The following is a 14,352-nucleotide window of genomic DNA, read 5'->3' as shown; positions in this document are numbered from 1 at the left end:
TGATAGAGTCTTTGACCTTGTTATAATTACTTTGCTGGTCGGAATGAAGAAAGAAATGAATTTGAATGTTTGGTTCTATGCAGCAACCTGAAAGAATATGGAACAAAATAATTTTACTCAACCTTATTCAGTTTGATTTTTGACACTGCTAATTGCAGTGTTACACTGAGAAAACATGGCATTCTCTGAGAGCAGAATAGATCACGAGAGAGAGAGATTTTTCTGATTAACCTGTTAACCTGCACCTAGACGTCGGCGTCCTCAACTCCCCTTGTTTGCACGTGTCAATATTCATGAATAGATTAAATGAAACGGGACAAATTTAATCTTGACAAACTATATATCATTATAAAGATCTAAGATGCTTAGATGCTGGATTTGAAATCATCTTTACTATGAGCATTGCCTGTATATTTATTCATACATAAATCAATTATAAATGAACAAATATAAACAAATATAAATGACTTGACTAAAATAACTTTGGGCATTTAGCTGGAAACAGTCCAGCTAAACAATGCACTGACTTTTCCATTTTATCAACAAAATACAGATATATATATAGATGTACAAAGTCATGAGTCATGAAATAAACAGGGGTTCCCCTGCATGTACAGATTTGATCAGTTTGTGTTTTCCCAGCAGGAAATCATACCTTGGTGTTGCTAGTTGCATATATACAAGTTGAGCTATGAAAGAAAACCAGGCAGAGAGTTTAAGAAAATCTCTCTTCTATTCTGATTTTCATCCCTTTTATGCTCTAGGTTACATATTTAAAGATGAAGCATCCTATCTACAGTAAATACATCCTCTGCTCTCACATCTACTCTTTGACAAGTGTGTGTGTGTGTGTGTGTGTGTGTGTGTGTGTGGTGTGTGTGTGTGTGTGGTGTTTGACAAGTGTGTGTGTGTGTGTGTGTGTGTGTGTGTGTCAGAGACTGCTGAGAACTCACAGCAGTGAATTCGTGTGCCTGACTCATGAATTAAGTAACCTGTTGTGTTTTAATTTATCGAGTTGTAAATGGGTCTGAATATGTTTTTTATATATTATTTTTTGTTTTTGATTTGGTTATTAATTGGTTTTTTAACCTCTCTTCTAGTTCTCTGTTGAACCTCTCTCTCTCTCTCTCTCTCTCTCTCTCTCTCTCTCTCAGTATACAGGCATTTAAATGTTGCAATACAGTATATTGAACAATTATGAATTGCATAGACCCACTACATTTTGCAGTATGCAAAAATATTCACATGAAAGGAAAATTGACTTGCCTTTAGTTTGAGTTTTTACATCTCGCTTGAACATCAATAAATTTTCTCAGCAGACAAACACACTGCAGCACAAATCACCTTTAACATCCTGGCCAAGTGAACATGTATTTACTATAGTCTGAAATATATTTTCTTTTACTTTGCAAAGATTCGTTCATTGTTTTCAAGGATGTGGCATCGTGGCTTTTTGTTACATCCGATTCAGTCTCATACTTTTCCCAGTAAACTATTAGGGCTCCTTCATTAAAAATTTTAACAATTTAAAATAATTTCTTTACTTCTTTAGGGCTCATGTGCTTTGCCTGAAATCATGTGCTGACCCGACTCCCCAGAAAAAAGAAAAAAATCCCTCTGACCCATTTTAGTTTGAAGTAGTGCAAGTTTCTATTCCGTTCTTATGGCTGAGATGAACAAATGAGAGCGCGGAGGCTGTCCCCGCCATCTATAAAGAGCATTGTCTCACACAAACCAAGTTATTGCAATTCCCACTAGGACAGAAATAGATTTGAGCATAGTGATCATACACTGTTTTCATATAGACAATGATCATGCCCATAGGGCTAGAAAACAGAGAAAAGGGATGTAAAAGTGCTGAGATGTTTGGCTGTGAAGGCTGGCTAACTATCCCAGGTCTATAATGAACGCACTCAGTAGGTTTACGCTGTAACAGCCCGTCTATACCGCAAACGCAAGATACAACAAAACCAGGAAGCGTGTTTGGAGTGTTTCTCGTTTGGTCACGTGGCATGGCTCGCTTGCAGTGTTGACACTTTAAAGGTGGCTGTGCTTCAGGGCTGATCAATAATCACATGTAGAGCACTAGTTTCTCCTGCCAAGTTCGTGTCCTGTTTAGATATAAACACCAACCTTGTAGAGGCCTAAAACAATGGGCAACTCAATATGATGAATGCAGAACAACAGAATTACCCACCAATTACAGTGAACTGAAAACGTGGGTGTTTATGTTCAAGTGGGTGTTGGTTTGAAGGGAACAAAAACTGTATTCTGATGGTTAGATGTGCAATCTATGTGTAGGAAATGATAAAAGTTGAGCTGAAAAGAGCTTTTAAAAGCATGTTCCGGGTTAAATACAGCATCTAAGGCATAAAACGTGTGTCTGAGTTCATAGAAATAATACAAAATCATATGCAGTAATGAACTTGAAATAAATGTCTACGGGTCAAGTCATTTCTAAATGAACTTTTCGGAGCATGATTTAGGACAAATTAGACAACTTTACAGCTTATTTGGTACCATATAAATACAAATTTATTTATTAATTTGAAATAAATTTATAAGGAATATAAAAATAGAAGCTCTCCATTTGGCTTTTAAAACCTCTTAAATGGCCCTTTGACTTTCATTTTAAGAACAGATGCTGATGATAGCTGATACCATTAATCAATATTTTATTTGGGTCTGTTTGGGCCAATCTTTGATGGATACTACCACACTTGTAAATGCTTGATTTATGCAAATGTTTAGTGGAAATTAGTTTTCTCCTACTGTGCTTATTTATTTCAGATGTTCTGATTTATACTTTATTTATACATAATCATTAGAAAATATGCATGGTGGAAATTTGTAACTGGTTGTTAAAAAAAAAAAAAAGGTTATGCAGGTTGTATTCGTTATTTGGTGAGCTTGGGTTTAGCTGGGTTTAAGGTTAGTGGAATGATTTCACTAATGATTGATGTGATATGTAACTTCCTGTCATCTCCTGCATTATGAGAGTTCTTACTCTTATAACACAGTGGCAATTACAGTTAAGTGGTTTGTCTGTGTGATGTTTATAAGGCATAAAAAAAAAATGAGTCAATTATCTATGGTGGAAGAAAGCAAGGAATTGAATGTGTTTTTATGTGACTACAATGGCTGCTTGTACCATTACCTCGAGAAACTTTCAGCTGTTTATTTCTTAATTTAATCTTCTAAACATTAATTAAAATTGTATGTTTGTACGTGTGTAGTCCAAATCTCTGTCGTCCACTGATCTCACGTTTCTCAGGGTGTTTTAGACTGACAAAACATTAATTAGAATTGCGCCTTTGTCTGCTTATCTCAAACCTGCAGGACAGAAGCGAAAGAGAGCGAGAAGGAAGAAGTTTAGCTCCACTGGGAGCAAGTGGGAGAAAAAGAGAGAGAGCAAACCCTCGAGTTCATCAATGTGTTTCCAATCTTTACTGGCAGGGTGAGTTTAAGATTGAATCAATGCAAGGAAAAATATAAATAGAGGTAGACTGTTATTTACCGAGTAAGGTTCCATTCAAACATAATGCATTTTTGTGCTTAAAAACACATTTAAGTTAAACTTTTTAATTTGAGCGCCATTTTTTTATTATTCAGGTTAGTGCACGGACACAGCAAAAGGCTTTGGGCAAGGCCCATGTTTCTGGACCACCCTAATAGTTCCAATAAAGTGTTAGCACCTACATTAAGTCACAGCTGGGTCAGTTACCCAGATGCGTGGCCATATTGGAGATATTCGGATGAAAACAACAGTAAAGGATGTGATATTTTGACAAACTAAGGTTAATAGGTGGTAAATATCCGTACGAGCTGGCTTGTTTGTTGTGGACTGACGACCTGACAGTTCTTCCTTCTATTTTTATCCCAACATAAGCTGTTTCCATTACACTTCAAACTGCGCAAACTGAAATTGCAAATTGCAAATACGCTCGATGGAAACACTTCCTTCTATTTTTATCCCAACATAAGCTGTCTTTCCTTGTGTACTCTTGCATAACCCCTTTTTACAGGCAATCTGACATGGCCACTGGAGCTGATTGCGTATCGTTAAAATTGCTTGTGTTTTATAGCAGCCACGTGCTTCAGCATGTTTCAGAAGCGTCCCAGAAGAATTCAAGAAAAGGAATATTATCGCAAAATTGCGATGGAAACAGTTTTCTCACATTTACAGGTCATTTACATGGTTGCGATATAGTAAACCTACCAACATACGTCACCATGACTTATCGCAAGTGGAAAAAAATTATGTTTTAGTCGCACAACATCGGTTAATGGAAACGCATCATTTCGCAATAGTTTTTTTTTTTTTTTTTATCAACTTTTTTTTATTTTTTTATTACATTTATCGCAAAAGTTTTGAGCAAATCTGTAATGGAAATGCAGCTATAGTGAAATATTTTGGGTTTGCCAAGAACATACACAAGTTCTGTTCGGTTCAGTGACACTGTTTTAGTTCAGTACCTTAATATGGCCGATTTCCGGATTAATGACGTGCCATGAAAACACCCTACAGACGTTTCAACCCTAAACACAAACTACTTTGACAATAATAGGTCAATATAATAGACTGCACTTACATTTTTCCTCTGCTAATGAAAGCAGCTCCAAACAAAGCCACAGCAGAATTAAGCATTGTGTGTTTCCAAGCAACACACACAATAGTGATGTTGCTGTATGGATCATGTTTTTTGAAGGTCTCTGTTGAGTGAATAACTTGCTAAAAAAAATCCTGTTTCGTTGCTGAATGAATCCTGTTTTCAAACAAATATTTTGATTGAATGATTCAGTGATTCATTCATAAAGATAGCTATCAGGACCAGCATACTACTATAATAATATATATTTTTCTGCAATATATATATATATATATATATATATATATATATATATATATATATATATATATATATATATATATACTACAGAAATAGTAAGTGGAGTATACTAGTATGCTCTTCTGAGCAGTGCGAGTTCCAGCAGATCAGATTTTTGGAACAAATAGGTTGTCAACAAATTAGTGACTGGCTCATAACTAACCAGTTAAGTGAATGATTTAGTAGCTCATTCATAAGGGTGCTTATTTTGTACCTGAATGAATCAGTGTATTGAAGCAATTGAATGATTAAATGAGTCAGCATCTCACTCATAATGAATCGTTTGTCACCACCTACTGGCGTTATGGTGTAACCTTCAGAAAAATCCCCACCACTAATATCCAATAATGTCTTGGTATAACAACATATGCTAAATTAATACATAAGCTCACACTAAAATCAAATTAGTTGCTAGAAATCTTCTTTAAGCATGAACATATAAGTATGTAAGAATGTAAAGCATATTGACAGTGGCATGCAATATCTGATTCCGGGCTCTTAAATTATTTAGTCTAACCAGCATCTGTCGTTGTCATTACAGCAATAGAGTAGATGCAGACATATTCAAAATATCATGCTGGGTCTGAACGAAAAAATTAAAATTTGTTTCCATTTGATTCTTTTTAAATAAGTGAAATCTCTCTGTACATTCAGCACCTCAGTAACTGTACAAAAGCTTTGTGATCTGGTACAAAACAACATACATCCACTCAGATTATTGCACTTTTACTTAGAAACCAGAATGGCACACAAACACCTCAGCGTCACATCTCTGAATCCAGCTTGGCAAGGTCTCTCTCTTTCTCACACACAGACATCACCTCAGCACCATTACAAGTCCTCTGAATGCAGCATGGCAGGGACTCCACACAGACAGAGCACATGAAGCCAGTGGACCTGTCGCTCTCTCCTCCTCCGCTCAGCCAAGACCCCCCTGCTGTAAGGTGGATTGAGGGTGTCTAGCAGGGTAAAGTGGACACCTTCTTTTCTCAAACCGCCCAAGGTCTGACCCAGACATTCTTTCTTGGCTCACAGTGAGATGGAGCCACACACTGGGCCTTTTTCTTGAGTTGTTGTGGTGTCTAATCTGAAAGCCTGCTTAACTGTTCTCGACACTGAATGTACAGCAGGGGTGGGTGGGTGTTACCTGCTGCTATGTACTCGTTTCACTAGTTTATTGACCTTTCAGTGTGTGGGTGGATTATGTAGCAAGCTGGATAGATAGATAGATAGATAGATAGATAGATAGATAGATAGATAGATAGATAGATAGATAGATAGATAGATAGATAGATAGATAGATAGATAGTTTTGAGATGGACAGTACATTTTGATAGTTAGACCGTTCGATAGTTATGTAGCAAGATAAACAAATCAGTTAATAGACAGGCAGGATGGATGGATGGATGGATGGATGGATGGATAGATAGATAGATAGATAGATAGATAGATAGATAGATAGATAGATAGATAGATAGATAGATAGATAGATAGACAGATAGATAGACAGATAGATAGATAGATAGACAGAGATGGACAGATATATAGACGGATAGAAAGAAACGTGTGAAGTTCTCTCATCTGTCATTTTGCGAGTGCAAGGACAGAAAAGCTCTGATTCTAACACAAACCTTCATTCCCTTACCATTGCAAAACAGAACAAGAGGAGAAGAGAGCAAACGCAGATGAAAATGTTACTGGAAAGGGCAGCTACACTGAAAAACCGCCTCCTCTGAGAATTGTCCTCGGCAGACATGAAAAAAATTGCATTTTGTACCACATAAAAGCCTCATCTCCATAGAAGGAAGAGAAAAGGAGAGAGATGCTGCTCTTGGTATTTTGGACAGGCTGCCTTAAAAGCAGCATCTCTCTCCTTTTCTCTCATTACCTGAAGAAAAACTGTTCCATTAAATTGAAATTTAATATTCAAAATTGTGTTTTAATGTAGCTATTCGCCTCCATCCATCCAAATGTGGCTTCTGTCGCCGGCATATCTTAAAGCAATTTAATTGGACTAATAGAGACAGCTGTTAATAGCAGGGCTTCTATTGTGTGTCTTTGGTGGGTTTTCATCAAGGCTGAACCCTCAGGACACACTGATAGAGTTTGAAGTAGATTCAGTTGGAATCCAGAAGAGAGCTTTTGGCTTCTGCAAGCAACACGGAGAGAGATTTGACACAACACACACACTAGCACGTGCCGTATGGCTTCTCTCAGAAAGTTCCCCAAAATCCGCTGAAGTAATTCAATTGCGAGTTTCAGCTTGCCAGTAACACCATATGCATCTTCCATGTAGTCAAGAATAGGCATAAGAATAAAGATGCAAAAAGATGGATATATACTCCCATTTGTATCCCCATTTATAACACCTCGTGAGCAGGACATATGTGCGACTTCTCAGAGAATGGAAAAACCTCATCACCAACGTCAAGAAAAGAGGTCAAGTCCAAGGTCAAGGATTCGGCAGCACATATTAAACATGAACAGGAAGATATACAGCAGAAGCACTATCAAACACTCCTCTATCTGCACATAATCAAAGGGCATTAGAGACAGAGGAGCTTCAAACGGCCTGCATTACAGAGGCAGCCCTGTAATGATATGACAATGGAGAAGCATCTCTGGAATATTAAGGTGCCATGCGCCGGAATTCACAATGAATTCAGACACCGGCTCCAATCCCCATGTTGGTCGATGATGAGTCAGGCCCATGCGAGCAGCCTCCAATATGAGCCAACTTACATCAGACAAAAGGCAGCAGATCTGGAATAAGATTTATTATTTGCCATATCAAAGAGCATCACAGAGCGTGACTGCACCAGATCAGTGGATGGGGGGTGAGTGCTACCTAAATATCTTTATTTTTGCTTCAAAGAATTGCACTACATAATATATTATTTAAATATTAAATTATATAAATTTTCATTTTTTTATTATTTTTATTATTATTTATAATTAAATAAAATATCAATTATTATTTAGAATTAAATCATTTGGTATAATTTTACAATTAAACAAACATAAATATTTCATGTTTAACAAACACAAAGTATTAAATATGAAATATATATTTCTCTCTGAAACATAATATTCAATACAATACTATAACAACTATATATATATATATATATATATATATATATATATATATATATATATATATATATATATATATATATATATATATAGATATAGATGCTACATACAGTACATCCAAAGTATATACACACAATGTATGTCGTGTGCCCTCATAACTTAGACTGAAAAAATTAAGGAAACTCTATTTGAAGGTTCAAAGGTGTCCACTAGAGGGCCCAATGAGCTGGTGGAAGCATCTTGTGTTTCCTGTTCTCTTTTCATCTTTCAACTGCTTGGCACATCTCATAAAGCATTTATGTAGCATTTAAAAGCGTTTATATCTTCGCTTTTTATATTTTGTGTTCCTGAGTGAAGAACAGTATGAAAACCTTAAATTTTTGAAGTTTTGAAGTATGCAAACATATGCAAAGTATTCTAAATACTTTCAAACATGGCTGCTTGTCTTTAGAGATAGCCTATTATATATATATATATATATATATATATATATATATATATATATATATATATATATATATATGCTAGCTGATGTGAAGTCAGGTTGAGCAAGCCTCTTGCACCTTCATTTTTCCTTTTCTAAACATTACAGTAGCCTATTTCTTGAGATTTACACACAACTAGCAAATGAACAACTTGTATAATAGTGACTCCTTAGAATCTCTGAACTTAAAGCCAGTTCTAAAAATATAATTTACTGTTGTTTTTATAGATTTCTTTAGAGCCGAAGGCACAATCTAAAGTTCCAAAACAAGCGCCAAAATGGGGAAGGGGAAAAAAACAAGACAGACAACTTGATGATCTTGTATAGCTTATTGATCATTCATCTAGTGGCCTACAGTTTTTTGTTTTGTTTTTTTTTAATTTTTAGGTATCTTCCCTCCACAACCTTATCAATATGACTCAAGTAGCTCCTTATCAACTCCAAACCAGAAATATGTTTCTTTTAAATGCATATTATAGGCCTACTATATAGGCTAATTTAGCATTATCAACCAAAATTAGTCACTAATGTTATTAAAGTAAAATAAAAAAAGGACATTCTCTGTGCGTAAAACACCAAGTTGTAAATATTCTGAGTGACAGCCACACAAATGTATACATATGACACTATTTAGTGTACAGTACATCAATATTTACCATCAGGACCTTCTATCAATGACCATTTGTAAGATCGCGTGTGCGTGTGTGTGTGTGTGTGTGTGTGTGTGTGTGGACAATCTGGCTACCTACTGATCTATAAACAGTTTCTTTAACGTTAAGATTTCCAACCCCGCTCGAGCTCTCAAAGTACAAGAGTCTTTTATAAACTCCCGTCTCTGCGCTTCGAAAGGCGTCCACATCACTCACATAAAGGACCGCTTTGAAAGCCTCGCCCACAATTTGAATTCCGAGAATCCGATTGGCTGCGTTACCCCCCTCCTCCTCCATCCATTGGTTGGCGGCGGATCAGTTACTATGTTTAATGCACTATGAGACAGAGTGAGACAGTCAGAGAGAGAAACGCGCAGAGGAGGCAGAAAGGACACCGGCACACCATAGTGCATTTATTCTTTATTCCCTTACCGTTATTGACAGCTGGTTTTAGTGACAGTCGGATTGGACTGAACACTTTCGGTTGATATCCAGATTTAAACTTTGGACTGTTGGACTATTGACTGGACGTATAGCCTCCTGTGGGGCCAGGACGCATTCATCACGGGGATGTCTCACCCCGCATCAATGCAGTACAAGAGGCTGTTCGCGCTGGTGATATCAACGGTTGTGGATGTATATTTTACGCTTGGGTCAACATATCTGTCCTGAAGCGCCTCCAGTCTGAGTGCATGAGCGGTGGAGAGTCACTGCATCCTAATCAGCCTCATTGACATTACAAGCGCACTTTTGCGGAGCACTTTATTTTTTTCATACAGTCTAGTTGGAGTTTTTTTTCCTCCACTCATTGGGAAGGTGCGTGGAGGATGTAACTCGTCCTTGGTGATGGTTGTGTTTAGACTCGATATAAGATTACAGGTAAGTCTGTGTGATGTTTCTCATCATCATTCTGTTCCAAAGTGTCATCCTTAAAAAAAAAACCAAAAAAACAAACAAAAAAAAAAAAAAAAACCTTAAATTACATGTCATATATGCTCCTGGAGCTGCTGGATGCGCACAGTGCCAGAGGATGCAACAGCTTCTTCTTGTATTTATTCAAGAAGCGCAGTATAAATAACCATCAAGGACTGTGTTTCATTTGCTCTGCTTTATGCGACTATGTAAGAATTGTATTTAACAGCCGGATTATGCTGGTTAAGAGGCTTTCAACGCATTTGCATTCAAGGGGGTTGCCTTAAGACAGCAAGGTATAGACATGGCATCAGTTAAGCAGCTGTTTGAGGACGCCTGAACATAGAAAAAGATTTATCCGTTTTTATTTGCTCACCACCTTTATCCATAATTACTCGTATGATGCGCGTAACACTCTCCGTGCCACATGGCGCATCCTCGACGCATTGCTTAGCCTACATGTTGAGAGCAGGATGACACAAACATCCACCTGTGTTCAGTGGTAAAGCGCTCCGACGCATCTCAAGGTTGGATTGACATGCCATTCACGTCGTTCGCCAGGGAATGATGAATTACGCATTAGAATTACGCGGTCACACTACAGAGGGGGGAAAAAGCGCATATGTTGAGACATAAAGTGCTTGTATAAATCTTTATGTCAGAATTTAAATGATCAAGTGCAATATCACATGCAGTAATCTGATACAGATATGTTTTTCTTTTATGTTTATTACAGGCGAAAAGGCTGGGAAAGGCTATTTCTTTGTGGAAACTGGATTGTGATTATGCCTCCAATGCGCCTGGGCGTTCAGCAGAATATAAATTAGCTGTGCAGCTTCACCGTTTGTTGTAAAAAACTCAGGATAAAGGGAGCCTTGCTACGGAGGAAAGAAAAGAGCATTCAAAGGAAAAGCCCACATAATGACTTTATACATTTTTTATCATGAACCGGCATGTGTTCTCAGTAATTGAAGGTAGAAATTGTGATATTGCCGGGAAGATCAACAGGTCGGAGGCGTAAAACGCATCAGAAACCTAAGACACTCTCACTGAAAGGGATGCATCTTTCTGTTTTACTTTTCCTTCTTTTATGGGCGCAAGCCCTGACGTTAAAAAACTTGAACTACTCTATACCTGAGGAGAAAATTCAGGGCGTCATTGGAAACATTGCCAAGGATGCAGAGCTGGAACTGGGAGAGCAGGGGAAAAAATCCAACTTCAGGGTGTTGGAGAACTCCGCCCCACACCTTATCGATGTGGATCCTGAAAGTGGGCTATTGTACACTAAACAGAGGATTGACAGGGAAACACTGTGCAGACAAAACACCAAGTGCCAGCTCTCCATGGAAGTGTTTGCCAACGACAAGGAGATCTGCATGATTAAAGTTGAGATACAGGACATAAATGACAACGCACCAATCTTTCCTTCTGAACAGATCGATATCGACATATCTGAGAACGCAGCCCCAGGAACACGTTTCCCCTTGGCTGCTGCCTACGACCCTGACACTAAGGAAAATGGCCTGAAAACATATCAGATCACGCGGGATGATTATAGTATATTCTCTTTGGATGTTAAGTCCAGAGGGGACGGAACTAAATTCCCTGAATTGATCGTTCAGAGGTCCTTAGATCGAGAGGAACGTAGCCATCACACCTTAATTATAACTGCCACAGATGGAGGGGAATATCCCAAATCAGGTACAATGCAAATCAATGTGAAAGTCACTGATTCCAATGACAACAGCCCTGTGTTTGAACAGGCCTCATATGTAGTGGAGATCCCTGAGAATTCACCCCCAGGCACGGTACTGATAGATTTAAATGCTACAGATCCAGATGAAGGGATTAACGGGCAGGTTACTTATTCTTTTAGCTGTTATGTCTCAGACAGGATCAAAGAGCTGTTCTCAATAGACCCCCGAACGGGTGTGGTAAAGATTCAGGGTAAAATCGACTTTGAGGAGAACCCAATTATAGAGATTGATGTTCAGGCAAAGGATCAAGGCCCCAACCCAATTCCTGGCCATTGTAAAGTCACTGTTAAAGTGCTTGACAGGAATGACAACTGGCCGTCAATAGGTTTTGTAGCTGTGCGTCAGGGGGCGGTTAGTGAAGCAGCAGCTCCTGGGACAGTGATCGCACTCGTTAGAGTCACAGACAAAGATTCAGGCCGCAATGGGCAGCTCCAGTGTAGGATTTTGGGGAATGTTCCTTTCAAGCTGGAGGAGAACTATGATAACTTCTACACAGTAGTGACCGACAGGCCCCTGGACAGGGAGGTAAAAGATGAGTATAACATCACAATTGTGTCCAAAGACAATGGCAACCCACCCCTGAACTCAACAAAGTCTTTCACTGTTAAAATCTTAGATGAAAACGACAATGCACCACGCTTCACAAAAATGGTCTACCTTCTCCAGGTGCCTGAAAACAACATCCCAGGGGAATACCTGGGTTCTGTTCTTGCTCATGACCCAGATTTGGGCCAAAATGGTACTGTATCCTATTCCCTTCTTCCTTCTAATGTAAGCGAGGAATCTATCACTACATATGTTAACATCAAACCCACTGATGGTGCAATTTATGCCCTGAGGAGTTTCAACTATGAACAAACCAAGTATTTTGACTTTAAGGTCCAGGCGAAGGATTCAGGTAACCCTCACCTGGAGAGCAACACCACTGTCCGTGTCAGTGTGCTGGATGTTAATGATAACATTCCTGTCATTGTCCTTCCATTACTTCAGAATGACACTGCTGAGATCCATGTACCTCGGAACGTGGGAGTCGGACACATTATCACCACCGTGAGAGCGGTGGACAATGATTTCGGTGAAAGCGGTCGTCTCACCTACGAGATCTCAGATGGCAATGAGGAACACCTGTTTGAGATTGACTCGGTGACGGGCGAGGTACGGACAGCCCAGCCATTGTGGGAGGAGGTGGCACCTGTTGTGGAACTCATCATCAAGGTGACTGACCATGGCAAGCCATCACTGTCCGCCATGGCGAAACTTATCGTCAAAGCCTACTCTGGGCCATTACCAGAGGGTGAACCACACATCAATGCAGAACACCATAACTGGGACATGTCACTCCCACTAATAGTAACCCTGAGTATCATCTCAATTATGCTCCTCGCCGCAATGATCACCATCGCAGTCAAGTGCAAACGGGAGAACAAGGAGATCCGCACATACAACTGTCGCATCGCCGAGTACACTCACCCGCAACTTGGCAAGGGCAAGAAGAAGAAGATCAACAAGAATGACATCATGCTAGTGCAGAGCGAAGTGGAGGAGCGGGACACCATGAACGTGATGAACGTTGTCAGCAGCCCCTCATTGGCCACCTCGCCCATGTACTTCGACTACCAAACTCGTCTGCCCCTCAGCTCCCCAAGGTCAGAGGTCATGTACCTCAAACCCACCACCAACAACCTCAGTGTTCCTCAAGGACACGTTGGCTGTCATACCAGCTTCACGGGACCTGTTACGAACACCACTGAAACACCAGTGAACAGGATGTCAATAATACAGGTAGGAACGACAACTTATATTCTTCTTCCTTATTACCCTCCATCCTCCTCTCTTTCTGCTCTGTCTCACTAGGTCAATACATGAATGGATGAGTAGATATGTGTGTGCATACAAAGCAGCCAGTGAATCATAGTGTGAGGGGAAAGGAAGGGGATACCAACTGGTGATAATATGAAACTCGTGTCTCTCTCCAGCCCTCGCCAGATGCCGAAAAGCACCTTGCTATCATTTTTTGAAATCTAGCTTTGCTCATATTGTTTCAAGTAATGCGTTAAAAGGAAATTGAGTATGGAACATAATTCTGTTCAAGAGATGTTGTTTTGATGTTACCTCTGGTGTGGAGAGATTTGATGCACTGACAGGTTCAGCCCTAAAGGCTTGTTATTTCATAACGGCCGTACCGTGATGATTTGCTGCTCTTGCCTAGAATATATTTCCAGCTACTATATTGCAAATTAATAGTACTTCAATCAATATGTAGTTTCCTGTGGTGCTTTGAATGTAAGGTTCCTATGATTTTCCTCTTACAATGACAGAATTAATGTTCTTGTTTTCTTTCTTTTTTTTCCCCTTTTTTCTGCTATTGCTCATACACTAGGTCAAATAAATACATAAATGGGTGCTTATTTGCATTCAACATAATGCAATTTGTCTTGGCCTCAAACATTTTAATTTTCAGTATTGACATTGTAAAACCCTTACTGTATTACTTACTCAGCAGGTTTGTCTCACCTTCGTACTCAAGAACACTGTGACAATCCTCTCTCTATTAAAGGACCACA

General features: G+C 39.0%; 1 protein-coding gene across 2 annotated transcripts in view; it reads left to right on the top strand.

The window, feature by feature from the left end:
- Window positions 1–3,351: 3,351 nt before the first annotated feature.
- Window positions 3,352–14,352, top strand: part of LOC109058182 (protocadherin-17-like) — a 70,363-nt gene continuing 59,362 nt past the window's right edge. Inside the window, exons 1-2 of one of the 2 annotated variants that reach the window (XM_042766605.1) lie at window positions 3,352–3,457; window positions 10,768–13,570. In XM_042766605.1, coding sequence (XP_042622539.1) covers window positions 11,090–13,570 — 2,481 coding nt within the window. In that variant the 5' untranslated portion in view covers window positions 3,352–3,457; window positions 10,768–11,089. Of the gene's footprint in view, window positions 3,458–9,462; window positions 9,999–10,767; window positions 13,571–14,352 lie in introns of those variants that run through there. The other variant, XM_042766604.1, reaches the window with a different exon arrangement.

Source organism: Cyprinus carpio, chromosome A11 (assembly GCF_018340385.1).
Source record: "Cyprinus carpio isolate SPL01 chromosome A11, ASM1834038v1, whole genome shotgun sequence".
NCBI lineage: Eukaryota > Metazoa > Chordata > Actinopteri > Cypriniformes > Cyprinidae > Cyprinus > Cyprinus carpio.
The sequence above is the reverse complement of the archived record's forward strand: the minus strand, read 5'-3'. Positions and strand labels throughout refer to the sequence as shown.